This window comes from Coregonus lavaretus, assembly GCF_964263955.1.
Source record: "Coregonus lavaretus genome assembly, chromosome: 33".
NCBI classification, from domain to species: domain Eukaryota; kingdom Metazoa; phylum Chordata; class Actinopteri; order Salmoniformes; family Salmonidae; genus Coregonus; species Coregonus lavaretus.
This window is the reverse complement of record NC_140020.1, coordinates 15,566,943-15,582,258: the sequence shown is the minus strand read 5'-3', so window position 1 is coordinate 15,582,258 and position 15,316 is coordinate 15,566,943. Positions and strand designations below refer to the sequence as shown.

The 15,316-nt window shown below is 44.9% G+C and overlaps 1 protein-coding gene across 1 annotated transcript in view; it reads left to right on the top strand.

Moving 5' to 3' along the window:
* Positions 1 to 240: 240 nt before the first annotated feature.
* The window catches only part of LOC311108659 (discoidin, CUB and LCCL domain-containing protein 1-like), a 41,010-nt gene continuing 25,934 nt past the window's right edge, over positions 241 to 15,316 (top strand). The window contains exons 1-5 of the mRNA XM_084151353.1: positions 241 to 477; positions 4,060 to 4,278; positions 12,147 to 12,290; positions 12,938 to 12,989; positions 13,390 to 13,462. Of these exons, the coding sequence (XP_084007479.1) occupies positions 405 to 477; positions 4,060 to 4,278; positions 12,147 to 12,290; positions 12,938 to 12,989; positions 13,390 to 13,462 (561 nt within the window). The 5' untranslated portion in view covers positions 241 to 404. The remainder of the gene's footprint in view (positions 478 to 4,059; positions 4,279 to 12,146; positions 12,291 to 12,937; positions 12,990 to 13,389; positions 13,463 to 15,316) is intronic.

The window sequence follows — 15,316 nt, the reverse complement described above, 5'->3', positions numbered from 1 at the left end:
ACAGAATAGTAGGCCTATATGAAGTAGGCCTAGATAAAAAGATCATAGGCTTACCTTTCAGCAGAGGTGTGCAATTGAACTCAACAACAATTATTTTGATCAATTGTGTTGCCTCTTGCCTGTCTACCTTTCTTGGCTACTCAACAGTTATACTCCTCTCCCCAACGACACCGTGGCGGTCAGACTGGTTGGTCGACCCAACCACTGGGTGCCGCCTGTGGATGAAACACGGAAGAGTTCATTCAAGGAATCTACTGTGGAGATACAGGCAGGATAGAAGCACACGGAGCGCATCGGGATCCTTTGAATTACAGCAAAACTTCCTAAAGAAAATGATCCCATGAAGACGAGACAAATGTGTGTCCATATGCGCTTTCGTTGCCTTACTTTGGATAAAAACTGAGATGTCGGGAAAGGAGCAACTTCATGGATTCTTTCTGGTTTGGACTATACTCTCCGCGTTCGGCGAAAAACTCGGTAAGCAAACTAACCGTCGTTAAAGCAACCGCGATTTACACGATTACCCATTACTTTATTGTACTACAGCAGATTGTATGTAACAGGTCTCGCTACTTCACATTCGATGGAACCTGAATATTCTTTAATTCAGGATGACACCGATAATTTGACGTTTTACTAGACTTTGGTGTACCATGTGTTGAAGGCACACCAGACAGTGTTTATGTGCCTTAAATACATGGCACATAAAGGGTTAATAACACATTGTGTGGGGCTTGTTCAATAAGCCTCGAATGTTAAGTACTTCAATGAAACAGTAGTGTGTGGCATGTAATTACAATGAATCATGTATTTGTTACATTGAATCACTGTTATGCTACATTGAGTTGAGATCAAACATGCAAAATGTTGTGAGAAATAGAACCAGTCATGTTTTAACAGTTGTCTTTCAAACATTACTCCTTGAAACTCTCTGAGCTGTATTATCTTAGAAGAGGAATGTTGAAAGTAAGTATAGTAGTCTTCAGTTCAATGGTTAACCATTAAGCCTGTAGGCTTACATAGGCTACCTGCCAAATGTAATCTAACAATCCCTAAGAAGATAGGTGACTTTCACCCGTGACAAAACAGCCAAAAGGGAGGTACTGGAGCTGCGACCATAATAGCTGTGTGATTGATCATCCTCCTGTACCACCACACTGATGGACGGCAATGCTCGATTTTGTACTATTTAGCCAGATAGGCTCATAGTAGGCTACGTGCCTTAGAATGACAATGGAGCAGGGTCATCCTTTTGTGCCTGTGCTCCTGTGGTATTGTCTCTCAGTACCAAGGAGTCACCACTGGCTGCTGAACAATGCCCTACAGCGCCACGCATGCCTTAGCACTCAGCTTAGCCAAAGCTCTCCCACTGGCTTCCTTTGGGAACCTTGTGTGGAGCCATGCAATGAACAGTTTTAGTCCGATGCACATTGTAGTCCGACAGAGCGGGGGAAGAATTGATTCCTGTCATTATTTGATGGCGTTTTCCCCCTCTACCTGGTATTATGTTGAGCCTCCCTGCCTGTCACATTGCATCTGCTTCCACAACTGCCCCTCTGAGTGTGTGAAGTGAATATTTCATGTTTGTCCCGAGGGCAGAAGTCAGCCAGGTGTTCAGGAGAGACGATGAGAGATGCACTGGCATAAAACATTTAAATTGCATCATTATATTCTCTGTTAGTAAAAAATGAATGAATGAGTTTGCCTGTGTATATCAGTATGACTGGAGTGAGAAAATGATACATAAAGCTTAGGTGGAATTACTCTAGTGACCCAACTATGTGCACTGCATAGAGAGAAATGATACCTCACTATGAATGAAGAATCTCAGGAACTAAAAAAAGACAAGAACTGAAATCTGACTGAAACCTCCAACACAGGAGCCTATATCTGAGAGGATCAGAAAATGTCTAGGTCATGGAAGATTAAAAAATGGCTTAGTAGGTCTATCTGCTGGGGGACTCTGTCATGTAAACATTTTGTTGTACTTTAGGTATTTAAAGTGCATGTGGACTGAACCAAACAAACAAAAAACATAGACAGAGAGCTTGATTGTTATTGTTCCAAACGAACCACTACCTGAAAAGGCTCTTGAGTGGATCTTAAAGGGCCCACTCTGACCTTCTCTGTTTACACACCTATGGTCAGTAATTCTCCGCGGCATGGGTGTAGTCTATTTCCTACTTTACCGTTGTGTGATGATGCACTGACTCCTGCGCCTGCCCCCAGGTGGGTATCTGCATCTTGTTTACATTTTTCCGTCCCGCTGTGCTGTCCGCCCAGCCTCACATCTGGACTGAGTCCAGCCTCCGACCACAAAGGCCACTGTGTGTGCCTGCCCAGTGTGTGACGCTGACGTAACATCACTGCATGCCTGTGGACTGGCCAGTCAAGTCAAAGCTGCCATCATGTGTTTTTTAATAGCCTCATTCATTTGTCCGTGGGCCAACTAATTTTCTTTAAATGTTTTTCCATGAAATGTGATTTACCTTCCTTGGAAAGAATCTGTCTTTAGAGCTCCTTATCCAGAAACCAGTGTTATTTCATGCATGTTTTAGGCCTATGCGAAATGTTCCAGCACTGCACAGATCCTGCCATTGATGTCTGGACTATGTGTTTCTGTTCTACATACAGTACATCTAAGTTCAAGGGCCCAGTCCAAACACTAGCCCCTACCTCCTAGGCACTTCATATTTATTTTAATTTTATTTTTTAGTCATTTAGCAGACGCTCTTATCCAGAGTGACTTACAGGAGCAATTAGGGTTAAGTGCCTTGCTTAAGGGCACATCGACATATTTTTCACCTAGTCGGCTCGGGGATTAGAACCAGCGACCTTTCAGTTACTGGCACAATGCTCTTACCCACTAAGCTACCTGCCGCCCTATATAGGCTAGATCTGAAAGAAATTGAATAGGTATGATGTATTGGGGATAGGTGTAAGCATAAGACGTGATAGTAGCGCAACCTTGCCCTATGATAAGCTAGGTAGAATTTTCACCATATTGCTAATCAATATTGCTAATCATTTCATATCTACGTGACGTCTCTAGGGATTAGAGGCTAGGACTGGGCCTAGGTCTGTGGGAAGCAGTCTGGTGACTGGTCTCTGTGGGACACAGCTGCCATGAGGCCCATGCGGGCCTGTTAGTGCTGTCACAGGTGTTAATGCCACACCCAGGGGGACAGTGGATTAACCTTTCTGTAAACAGGGTCCACCGTGTCACCAGGGTGCTGGGCTAGGCCCCGAGGCATGGGCGCCACTGGCACACCACACACACACACGGCCAAAGGGAAGCCCCACACCTTCTACAAGAGCCTGGAGCTGGCCTGGCCCAAGCAGCTGAGCATCTCAGACAGACACCCCACCTCTCGTGCCACCCAATGGGGATCTCTGGATCTCTAGAGAGAGAGCATTGCCTTTCTTGGAGGTTGTGCTTTTTTTGCTTTGCTGTGCTCTGCGTTCTTAAGCAGAAGTGCATCAGCCAGGTATTTCTGTTAAGTAACTCCTATTTGTTGTCAGTCTGAGAAGACGTCAGCTCATCGAGACATTGGCTAATTTTTACTCACTTTGATTGATGTAATTAAGACTGCCTTCCAATAGCTCTCATCAGGGCTTGTATTTTTGCTGACACAATGCAATATTTACAGTGTGTTTGGTTTGACTTGTCTTGACATGTCTCCCTCCCTTAATGTCTACTTAACATGAGTGATTCCTTTCATATGTACTAGCACATTCTCTTTGTAGACCTGCTGCTTTCCTTGATTAATTGTAAACGGTTAGCTTAGTAAAATTAGTCATGTTGGCTAGCTAGCAAACTGAACAATATGTCTAATTTACTGGTGAGGTTGTTTGGCGTAGTTGTGGAGTGAAAGTTGAGCCTTGAATGGTGAATGTTCTTATTTGCCTTCCAGTTTTTTCTCCACCTAGCTCCACCATCACGTGTGTTTCTCATATCATGGTTTAACAAGTCTTAAACAATGTAATAGAAATACAACACCAAAATGGAGACAGAACTTTTCTGATCTAACTCGACTTCACTCCTATGGTTTTGTCCAGATGACGGTTGTGGCCACTCAATGCTGGGCCCAGAGAGCGGTGTCCTCTCATCTAAGAACTACCCGGGAACCTACCCCAACAATACCTGGTGCGAGTGGAAGATCCGTGTGCCAGAGGGCAACAGCCTGGTCCTCAGGTTTGGAGACCTGGATGTGGAGGCACGGGACTGCCAGTCGGACTATGTCAAGGTCCTCAAGGCTGGCTACGGAGGCAAGCATGGTGAGTCTGAGTCAGCCATCTTGGCCTTGGCTATTGTCTCTCTGGTTCTATGTGGGGATGGAAGTGTGACCTAGCTAGCGGTGGTGGTGCTACACAGACCACAGTCTTCATAACATTCCTTCTCCACAGATGTAAAGCACATGTCAGACTGAGCTTCCCTATTCACTTAGCCAAGGACAGAGCTTCTTCTGGGGGGTTTTTCCTTATATAAAGAGCCGGAGGAGAGAGCGGGTGTCTTTGTTGAACTTGAGAATAGCCTCACACAAAGAGGAAGTTGTGGGTGATCCTGTTCTTGTATTAGTGAGCGGTTAGCATATCTTGGGGGTATGATATTTGTGTGTCTGTAACTTCCTCACTTATCAATATTCACGATTAATTCACGATTATCCGTAATCATAGTAGCATCCACATTAATGTAGAAGTGTTTCGAAACATATTCCATTCTTATTTACAATAAAAGTGACTCCAAAATGACGCAATACATTATATACAATACATTTCTATTGGGCCCAAAATAATCTAAACACAACCAAAACAAACAGCAGATGCATCCAACAAATGTGTAGAGTTACAACAAAAATATAAATGCAACAATTTCAAAGATTTTACTGAGTTACTGAGTAAGGAAATCAGTCAATTGAAATAAATTCATTAGGCCCTAATCTATGGATTTCACATGACTGGGAATACAGATATGCATCTGTTGATCACAGATACCTTAAAAAAAAATATGGGCGTGGATCAGAAAACCAGTCAGGATCTGGTGTGACTACCATATGCCTCATAGAGCGCGACACATCTCCTTTGCATAGAGTTGATCAGGGTGCTGATTGTGACCTGTGGAATGTTGTCCCACTCCTCTTCAATGGCTATGCGAAGTTGCTGGATATTGGCTGGAACTGGAACACGCTGTCGTACACGCCGATCCAGAGCATCCCAAACATACTCAATGGGAGACATGTCTAGTGAGTATGCAGGCCATAGAAGAACTGAGACATTTTCAGATTCCAGGAATTGTGTAAAGATCCTTACAACATGGGGCCGTGCATTATCATGCTGAAACATGAGGTGATGGTGGCGGATGAATGGCACGACAAAGGGCCTCAGGATCTCGTCACGGTATCTCTGTGCATTCAAATTGCCATTGATAAAATGCAATTGTGTTCGTTGTCCGTAGTTTATGCCTGCCCATACCATAACCCCACCACCACCATGGGGCACTCTTTACAAAACTTTGACATCAGCAAACCGCTCACCCACACAACTGCCATCCGCCCGGTACAGTTGAAAATGGGATTAATCCGTGAAGAACACACTTCTCCAGCGTGCCAGTGGCCATCGAAGGTGAGCATTTGCCAGGTGTCAGGTGAATGGATTATCTTGGCAAAGGAGAAATGCTCACTAACAGAGATGTAAAGAAATGTGTACAACATTTTAGAGAAATTAGCTTTTTGTGCTTATGGAACATTTCTGGGATATTTTATTTCAGCTCATGAAACATGGGACCAACACTTTATATGTTGTGTTTATATATTTTTGTTCAGTGTAGTCATTGCGTGCTATGAATATGGGACCAAATACTTAACGTTTTACTACTTTAATACACATATAAGTGAATTTGTCCCAATACTTTTGTTAACCTAAAATGGGGATACTATGTACAAAAAGTACTGTAATTTCTGAACAGTTCACCTGATATGGATGACAATACCCTCAAATTAAAGCTGACAGTCTGCAATTTAACCTCATAGTCATTGCTGGATTATAGTACTGGATTACAGAGTCAAAACAACCAAAAATGTGTCACTGTCCCAATACATTTGACAGTCACTGTATGCCGTTATAGTCTCTCTGTTACCTTGAGATCTCTATGTGCTTTGATGGTGTTTGACTACACTACCTGTCAAAAGTTTTAGAACACCTACTCATTCAAAGGTTTTTCTTTATTTTTACTATTTTCTAAATTGGAGAATAATAGTGAAGACATCAAAACTATGAAATAACACACTCTTGGCATTCTCTCAACCAGCTTCACCTGGAATGCTTTTCCAACAGTCTTGAAGGAGTTCCCACATATGCTGGGCACTTGTTGGCTGCTTTTCCTTCACGCTCCCGTCCAACTCATCCCAAACCATCTCAATTGGGTTGAGGGCGGGGGATAGTGGAGGCCAGGTCATCTGATGCAGCACTCCATCACTTTCCTTCTTGGTAAAATAGCCCTTACACAGCCTGGAGGTGTGTTGGGTCATTGTCCTGTTGAAAAACAAATGATAGTCCCACTAAGCGCAAACCAGATGGGATGACGTATCGCTGCAGAATGCTGTGGTAGCCATGCTGGTAAAGTGTGCCTTGAATTCTAAATAAATCACAGACAGTGTCACCAGCAAAGCACCCCCACACCATAACACCTCATCCATGCTTTACGGTGGGAAATACATATGCAGAGATCATCCGTTCACCCACACGTGTCTCACAAAGACACGTTTGTTGGGGTCCTTTAGTAGTGGTTTCTCTGCAGCAATTCGACCATTAAGGCCTGATTCACACAGTCTCCTCTGAACAGTTGATGTTGAGATGTGTCTGTTACTTGTCCAAGAAGGCATAGCAGTGCGGTCGTGTACTCTTGTGTGTCCGTGGAAATAGCCTGTTTTTTTTTGTTTTTTTGTCTTTTACGTATATATTTCCCTATCACACTTTTCATCCTTCTACTAAATATACTTTCCTGCAACCCGCCTCACTCAATGTGGAACGGATTCTATTATTTACTTACCTTTTTATCTAGAATCTCCAGTTGAAACTAGCTAGCCAGCTAACTAGCTACTTGCTATTAGCCACCGTTAGCGTTTTTTCACCCAGAACATCGGATTTTCTGCCGGAATAACTGAATCACTGGACCTTAACACCGGATCGCAGCCAGCTAGCCGCAACCAAATGGATGTTGCTGTTGGCTAATCACCACTGCCCCCGAAGCAAGCACCAGTTAGCCTTGAGCTAGCCTCGAGCCCATATCCCGGCTATCTACCTCTCTGTCTACCGGACGGGAGTAGCCAGCAAACTAGCTACTTGCTATTAGCCACCGTTAGCGGGGTTTTTTTCACCATTGTCCGTGGCCTGCACTACCTACCAGCCAGCTCTAGCCTGGACTATTATCGGCCAGTCTGCACAGCGCGTTATCGACCCAGAACATATAGGATTTTCTGCCGGAATCACTGAATCACTGGACCTTTAACACCGGATCATCGCAACTAGCTAGCTGCAACCGAATGGATGTTGTGGTGGGCTAATCAGCCTTGAGCTAGCTCCTGAGTGGCGCAGTGGTCTAAGGCACTGCATCGCAGTGCTAGCTGTGCCACTAGAGATCCTGGTTCGAATCCAGACTCTGTCGTAGCCGGCCACGACCGGGAGACCCATGGGGCGGCGCAAAATTGGCCCAGCGTCGTCCAGGGTAGGGGAGGGAATGGCCGGCAGGGATGTAGCTCAGTTGGTAGAGCATGGCGTTTGCAACGTCAGGGTTGTGGGTTCGATTCACACGGGGGACCAGTATGAAAAATAAAAAAGTAATGTATACACTCACTAACTGTAAGTCACTCTGGATAAGAGCGTCTGCTAAATGACTAAAATGTAAAATGTAAATGAAAGCAAAGGCTAGCTTTTTCAAACAGAAATTTGCATCCTGTAGCACTAACTACAAAAAGTGTTGGGACACTGTAAAGTCCATGGAGAATAAGAGCACCTCCTCCCAGCTGCCCACTGCACTGAGGCTAGGAAACACTATCACCACCAATAAATCTACAATAATCGAGAATTTCAACAAGCATTTTGCTACGGCTGGCCATGCTTTCCACCTGGCTACCACTACCCCGGCCACCAGCTCTGCACCCTCCGCTGCAAATAGCCTTGGTTTCTCAAATGACTGCCTCGCCTGGTTCACCAACTACTTCTCAGATAGAGTTCAATGTGTCAAATCGGAGGGCCTGTTGTCTGGACCTATGGCAGTCTCTATGGGGGTGCCACAGGGTTAAATTCTCGGGCCGACTCTTTTCTCTGTGTATATCAATGATGTCGCTCTTGCTGCTGGTGACTCTCAGATATACCTCTACGCAGACGACACCATTTTGTATACATCTGGCCCTTCATTGGACACTGTGTTAACAAACCTCCAAACGAGCTTCAATGCCATACAACACTCCTTCCGTAGCTTCCAACTGCTCTTAAACACTAGTAAAACTAAATGCATGCTCTTCAATCAAACCCTGCTGGCACCCGCCCACCCGACTAGAATCACTCCTCTCGGCGGGTCTGACCTAGAGTATGTGGACAACTACAAATACCTAGGTGTCTGGTTAGACTGTAAACTATCCTCCCAGACTCACATTAAGCATCTCCAATCCAAAGTTAAATCTAGAATCGGCTTCCTATTTCGCAACAAAGCCTCCTTCACTCATGCTGCCAAACATGCCCTCGTTAAACTGACTATCCTACCGATCCTTGACTTCGGCAATATCATTTACAAAATAGCCTCCAACACTCTACTCAGCAAATTGGATGTAGTCTATCACAGTGCCATCCGTTTTGTCACCAAAGCCCCATACACTGGGGGAAAAAAGTATTTAGTCAGCCACCAATTGTGCAAGTTCTCCCACTTAAAAAGATGAGAGAGGCCTGTAATTTTCATCATAGGTACACGTCAACTATGACAGACAAATTGAGAAAAAATAATCCAGAAAATCACATTGTAGGATTTTCTATGAATTTATTTGCAAATTATGGTGGAAAATAAGTATTTGGTCACCTACAAACAAGCAAGATTTCTGTCTCTCACAGACCTGTAACTTCTTTAAGAGGCTCCTCTGTCCTCCACTCGTTACCTGTATTAATGGCACCTGTTTGAACTTGTTATCAGTATAAAAGACACCTGTCCACAACATCAAACAGTCACACTCCAAACTCCACTATGGCCAAGACCAAAGAGCTGTCAAAGGACACCAGAAACAAAATTGTAGACCTGCACCAGGCTGGGAAGACTGAATCTGCAATAGGTAAGCAGCTTGGTTTGAAGAAATCAACTGTGGGAGCAATTATTAGGAAATGGAAGACATACAAGACCACTGATAATCTCCCTCGATCTGGGGCTCCACGCAAGATCTCACCCCGTGGGGTCAAAATGATCACAAGAACGGTGAGCAAAAATCCCAGAACCACACGGGGGGACCTAGTGAATGACCTGCAGAGAGCTGGGACCAAAGTAACAAAGCCTACCATCAGTAACACACTACGCCGCCAGGGACTCAAATCCTGCAGTGCCAGACGTGTCCCCCTGCTTAAGCCAGTACATGTCCAGGCCCGTCTGAAGTTTGCTAGAGTGCATTTGGATGATCCAGAAGAGGATTGGGAGAATGTCATATGGTCAGATGAAACCAAAATAGAACTTTTTGGTAAAAACTCAACTCGTCGTGTTTGGAGGACAAAGAATGCTGAGTTGCATCCAAAGAACACCATACCTACTGTGAAGCATGGGGGTGGAAACATCATGCTTTGGGGCTGTTTTTCTGCAAAGGGACCAGGACGACTGATCCGTGTAAAGGAAAGAATGAATGGGGCCATGTATCGTGAGATTTTGAGTGAAAACCTCCTTCCATCAGCAAGGGCATTGAAGATGAAACGTGGCTGGGTCTTTCCACATTACAATGATCCCAAACACACCGCCCGGGCAACAAAGGAGTGGCTTCGTAAGAAGCATTTCAAGGTCCTGGAGTGGCCTAGCCAGTCTCCAGATCTCAACCCCATAGAAAATCTTTGGAGGGAGTTGAAAGTCCGTGTTGCCCAGCGACAGCCCCAAAACATCACTGCTCTAGAGGAGATCTGCATGGAGGAATGGGCCAAAATACCAGCAACAGTGTGTGAAAACCTTGTGAAGACTTACAGAAAACGTTTGACCTGTGTCATTGCCAACAAAGGGTATATAACAAAGTATTGAGAAACTTTTGTTATTGACCAAATACTTATTTTCCACCATAATTTGCAAATAAATTCATAAAAAATCATACAATGTGATTTTCTGGATTTTTTTCTTCTCATTTTGTCTGTCATAGTTGGCGTGTACCTATGATGAAAACTACAGGCCTCTCTCATCTTTTTAAGTGGGAGAACTTGCACAATTTGTGGCTGACTAAATATTTTTCCCCCCCACTGTATACTACCTACCACTGTGACCTGTATACTCTTGTTGGCTGGTCCTCCCTACATATTCGTCGCCAAACCCACTGGCTCCAGGTCATCTATAAATCACTGCTAGGTAAATCCCCGCCTTATCTTAGCTCATTGGTCACCATAGCAACACCCACCCCTAGTATGCGCTCCAGCAGGTATATCTCACTGGTCATCCCCAAAGCCAACACCTCCTTTGGCCGCCATTCCTTCCAGTTCTCTGCTGCCAATGACTGGAACAAACTGCAAAAATCTCTGAAGCTGGAGACTCTTATTTCCCTCACTAACTTTAAGCATCAGTTGTCAGAGCACCTTACCGATCACTGCACCTGTACACAGCCCATCTGAAATTAGGGGGGGGGGGTTGGAAGGATTACTTTATCCTATCCCTGACACTTGAAACCACACCTGACACTTGAAACCCCACCTCTTTAAGGAATACCTGGGATAGGATAAAGTAATCCTTCTACCCCCCTTACCCCACCCCCCAAAAAATAGAAATAAATTAAATAAAAAAAATTGTAAAGTGGTTATCCCACTGGCTATAAGGTGAATGCACAAATTTGTAAGTCGCTCTGGATAAGATCGTCTGCTAAATGACGTAAATGTAAATGTAAATTTGTCATGCAGCACTATAGCAGGACGTCTCTCCTCCAGCCTGCCACTACTACTCTGAGTAACAATTACTGGGCTGGAAGGAGGCTGGGGTGAAGAGCAGGATATGGGCTGAGGGTAGTGTTGAGCTGCCAGATCCATCATGCTGTACAGTGAATGATCATCATGCCCATGTTGTAACCCACCCACAGCTGAGGTTACCAGTACAGAGGCCAGGGTGTCAGAGGCCCTTTGAAACCTCAGTGGTGAAACACTGTATGCCTTGGATTCTCTCCTCAACAGCTTCCTGGTGGAAGTATTCCATCACTGACTAGGTTTCACAACATGTGTTGCTCATTAATACCCATAGGAATTAGTGATATTTACAGTATCCCATTCCCGGTCATACCTTGAATGTGGTATTTTCACACTTTTTTTGAAACTCCTTTATATGAACCTTCTAATGTTCTGTAGGGCAATAGGACTGAGGAATGTAATTATTTGTTCATCAGGAAATCCCTCAAGGTTGTTGATGTGTAGTTCAGTGAGGGAGTGGATATAGTGATTTCCACCCAGAGGCTAGTGGATGCAGAGACTAGTGGATGCATCATATTTCATCATGGTCGTCAGGTGAACACACAGGCCATTGAGACCAAGCACAACCAGCACTGGCTGCCTGGCTGAGACCCGGTCTTTGGAAAGGGCACTGTGCTGGGTTTGGGTGTCTCTCTCTCTCTCTCTCTCCCCCTCCCTTTGTCTGCCCTGCAAATTATTTACAGTGAGATTCCTGTCGCTGACAAAAGGGAAGCATTTTTTTTCATTGTGTGTGTGTGAAAGGGAGAGAGGAAGAGAGGTTCAGATGACATGATGTGGTTTGGGTTGTTGGGGCTGAAAATAGAGCACCTGTCAGTGAGACCTGGAGGGATAAACAGCCCCTGTGGGATGGCCTCAGATATGGTGGCACCATCTTGTGTTGGTCATTTGGAATATGAAATGAGGTCACATTGCTGTCAAAATGCAGATGAATGGCTGTTATGATAAACCTGTGGCCTTCTCTCCTGTTGCAGTGTATGGGACATTCTGTGGCAGCCTGAAGTCCTACCCCAGAGAGGTGCACACGGACTCCAATGAGGTCATCGTCCAGTTCCGCAGTGGGCGTCACATCTCGGGCCGAGGGTTCCTGTTCTCCTACTCCTCAGGGGACCACAGAGGTTTGAGCCTCTTCCTCTCTAGATCTACACCTAAACTAATTATTAAATGGTGTTTTATGCCAAAATAATGATCTTGATAAAAAATACACCATTGTCTGAATTCTACATCTGTGTTTTCTTTGTGCGGTCCCTTGGTTGGCCTTCTCTTTCTGAGGACAGTCAGTGCTACTGGTTAATCAATCAGCTGTGCCACGACTTGCCTGTCCTGTCCTGTCCTCTCCTCTCCTTGGGGTGAACCCAGAAGGGTTGGGGCTGTTTCTACATGCAGCGTTTTCGAACACAGCATAGACTGCTGTAAGTCAGACCATATTGAATGACAAACAAACACAGAGTTTGCTGATCCAGGAGATTATAGGAGTTTACAAACTGGTTTTGCTGGATATGCCTGTTTCCACCGTTATGATGTTGTTGACCAAAACATAATGTAGTTGATCGCTAAGAGCAATGAATGTGTGCGTTGTGTGTGTCTGTGCGTGTGTATACATTAATGTTCATCCCAGAGGGAGTGAAGGAAACAGGGTCTTCATCCTGTTGTTGTCGTCCTTTTTGCTCCACAGGGCTGGTTTCCTCTGTCAGCTCTACCACTGGTCAGATGGTATTTTCTCCCCTCATTGTCTCTCCGCTCCTCCCCTGTTTTCTCCCCTCAGATCTGCTCACATGTTTGGACAAAGGTAGCCATTTCTCAGGCTTAAAATACAGGTAAGGGTGTTTCGTATGTAGGTGTGTGTCTCAGACAAGTCAAATGTCATGCTTTGAGTTCTTGATTAACTGTAATGGCAATAGATTCCTAGATTGACTATGGGCCTTAATGAAAAATATTACCCCTTGTTACCCCACAGCTAGTCAAAGATGGGCTTTTCATTTCCTAAATATTCTGAAATAAATGTACAATTTAGATTCAAGTATCTTATACAATACGTCTCCACCAAGTCCATTTTGTCACATTAGGGTGTAGTAATGTTGATAGTGTCAGCAGAGACCGTATCTGGTGTGAAGAGATCACTCACCACTCCACTGAACTGTGTCCATCTGGGGAAATTGACAGGATGGGGCCAATGTGTTGTCAACAAGTGTGTTCTATTGTTGTCTACCCTCACAGGAAGTACTGTCCGGCAGGATGCAAAGCAGTGGCAGGCGACATATCCGGGGACATTTCCCAGGGTTACAGACATGTAAGTAAAAGTCTAGTCCTCCTCTATGGTAGCCTGCTCTCTGGCTTTTTTCCAGGTTTATAAAGCAGACAGAAATGCTGTTTGGTCTCTGCCTCCCCCCTGGGGAAAGTTTAAGCACAGACGTTGGTTTGCAGAGTAGGTATTTACGAGGCATCTATGTGTTGTTGGAAGCCTTGGCAGCAGTTCTGTCCTAACAGGTTCTAGTCCACTGAAGCAGCCAGCCAAGCACTTGTTTGTTTACCCTTGATGACATTTTCCTGTCTTCTGTCAGAGGAACACAACTGTTCTGAGGCCCCACTTGGAGCATCTCAGCCCACAGGTTCTTAAAGTAGTAGTAGGTCTGAATGGGCCCTTGTTAGGCACAGAAACAGACACACCAAAAGCTGGATAGGAGAAGTTGGTCCCAGGCTAACCAGTTGTTGCTGGTGCTTTTGCCTGGCTGCTGCTGTTGAACACACACACACAAACACAAAGTGGTTGTGGAGGTATATTGGATGGTTAATCTGTTTATGTAACTGCGGTGCATTTTTCCTCAGCAGCAGAGCTGGGTTTTGCTGTTAGGTTGCATCACAGGTCAGCCAAACCAAAGGGGCAAGGCAACTGTAAAACCTGGTCCAGTTGTGCTTGGCTTAGGGCTCGTGTACTGTAGAATGCTTTGGGCTCATTACACATAGTTAGAGCCAGAGATTTCCACCTCTCTTTGTAAGGCTGTTTCAGTGTAATACCTGGAAATAGTAGCTGATGTGTAATACCATAAGATGTGTAATACTCTGAGGTGAACAGCCAAACACACATATAGACTAAGCTCTTAAGAACTAAGCTCTGTGAGAAGATTCTGGTCACTGTATTCCCAAAAATACTCCAGAACTGTAGTTATAATAGTCCTCCTCTCTATGGGGCTCAGGATACATTTCATGTGGGTCACCTGGATGGGTCAACCCCGTGGTCCTCTGGCCCTCCTACCCTGTCCAGCCCTGCATGGGGTTCAGTATCTAAAAAGAAAGGGGCTTTCCAGACCAGGGTCTTTCCCGGCCTCCTGAGGTTCTGCTCTCTCTGGGGTGTGATCAGGACTATTGAGCAGCCGCCCACCGGCCAGGCGGTCAGTGTGACAGACAGCTCCAGGCTTAGGAAGCCCAGCAGGGAGCCACAGCCCCACAACAATAGGTTTGAGGGAGCACAACAACAGAGAACTTCCCAACGCTCCACCGTCTGCTGGGAAGAAGGATGGGCGTCGAGGGCTGGGGCTGCGTCCCAAATGGCACCCTATTCCCTTATATATTTGGGATGCAGCCTGGGAGACTGGGCCAGAGCGATTGATTAGTCCACGTGGGCTATTGTATTGAGAGGGTTTGGTGGAGGGCCTAGATTATGAGGAGATGATGCCTGTTTATCTGTCCACTGCACCCATTCAATAGACACGGCCATTAGCATTTAGACCAAACAGTTTGAATGTGTTCTGGGCGGTTTATGGTATGGCATTAATGTTCCTCAGAGTGTATTTGTTATAACCATACAAGACATCTAGGCATTGTGGCTATGTATTTGATACATTGTGTATCGGTAATTAATGTGGTTATCATACCATATGTCATCATTCAGTGTTAATAAGCACTGTAAGTGAATTAATAATTTAGCAACATATTTTGTTGGTTGAAAGGTCTACTTAGTTAGTGATTATGACCCTTGGGAACTGACAGCAGGGAAGTGAGTAACTGTTGATGGTTCCTCTCCTACTATGTAGCATTTCACCCCCTGCTGCTAAGATGGTAAATGCTTCTCTGAAATAGTCTGCAGAGGTATAGAGAATGAGGTTAACAGAGGCAGGACACATGGCCACTCTCAGTTAGAACCAGA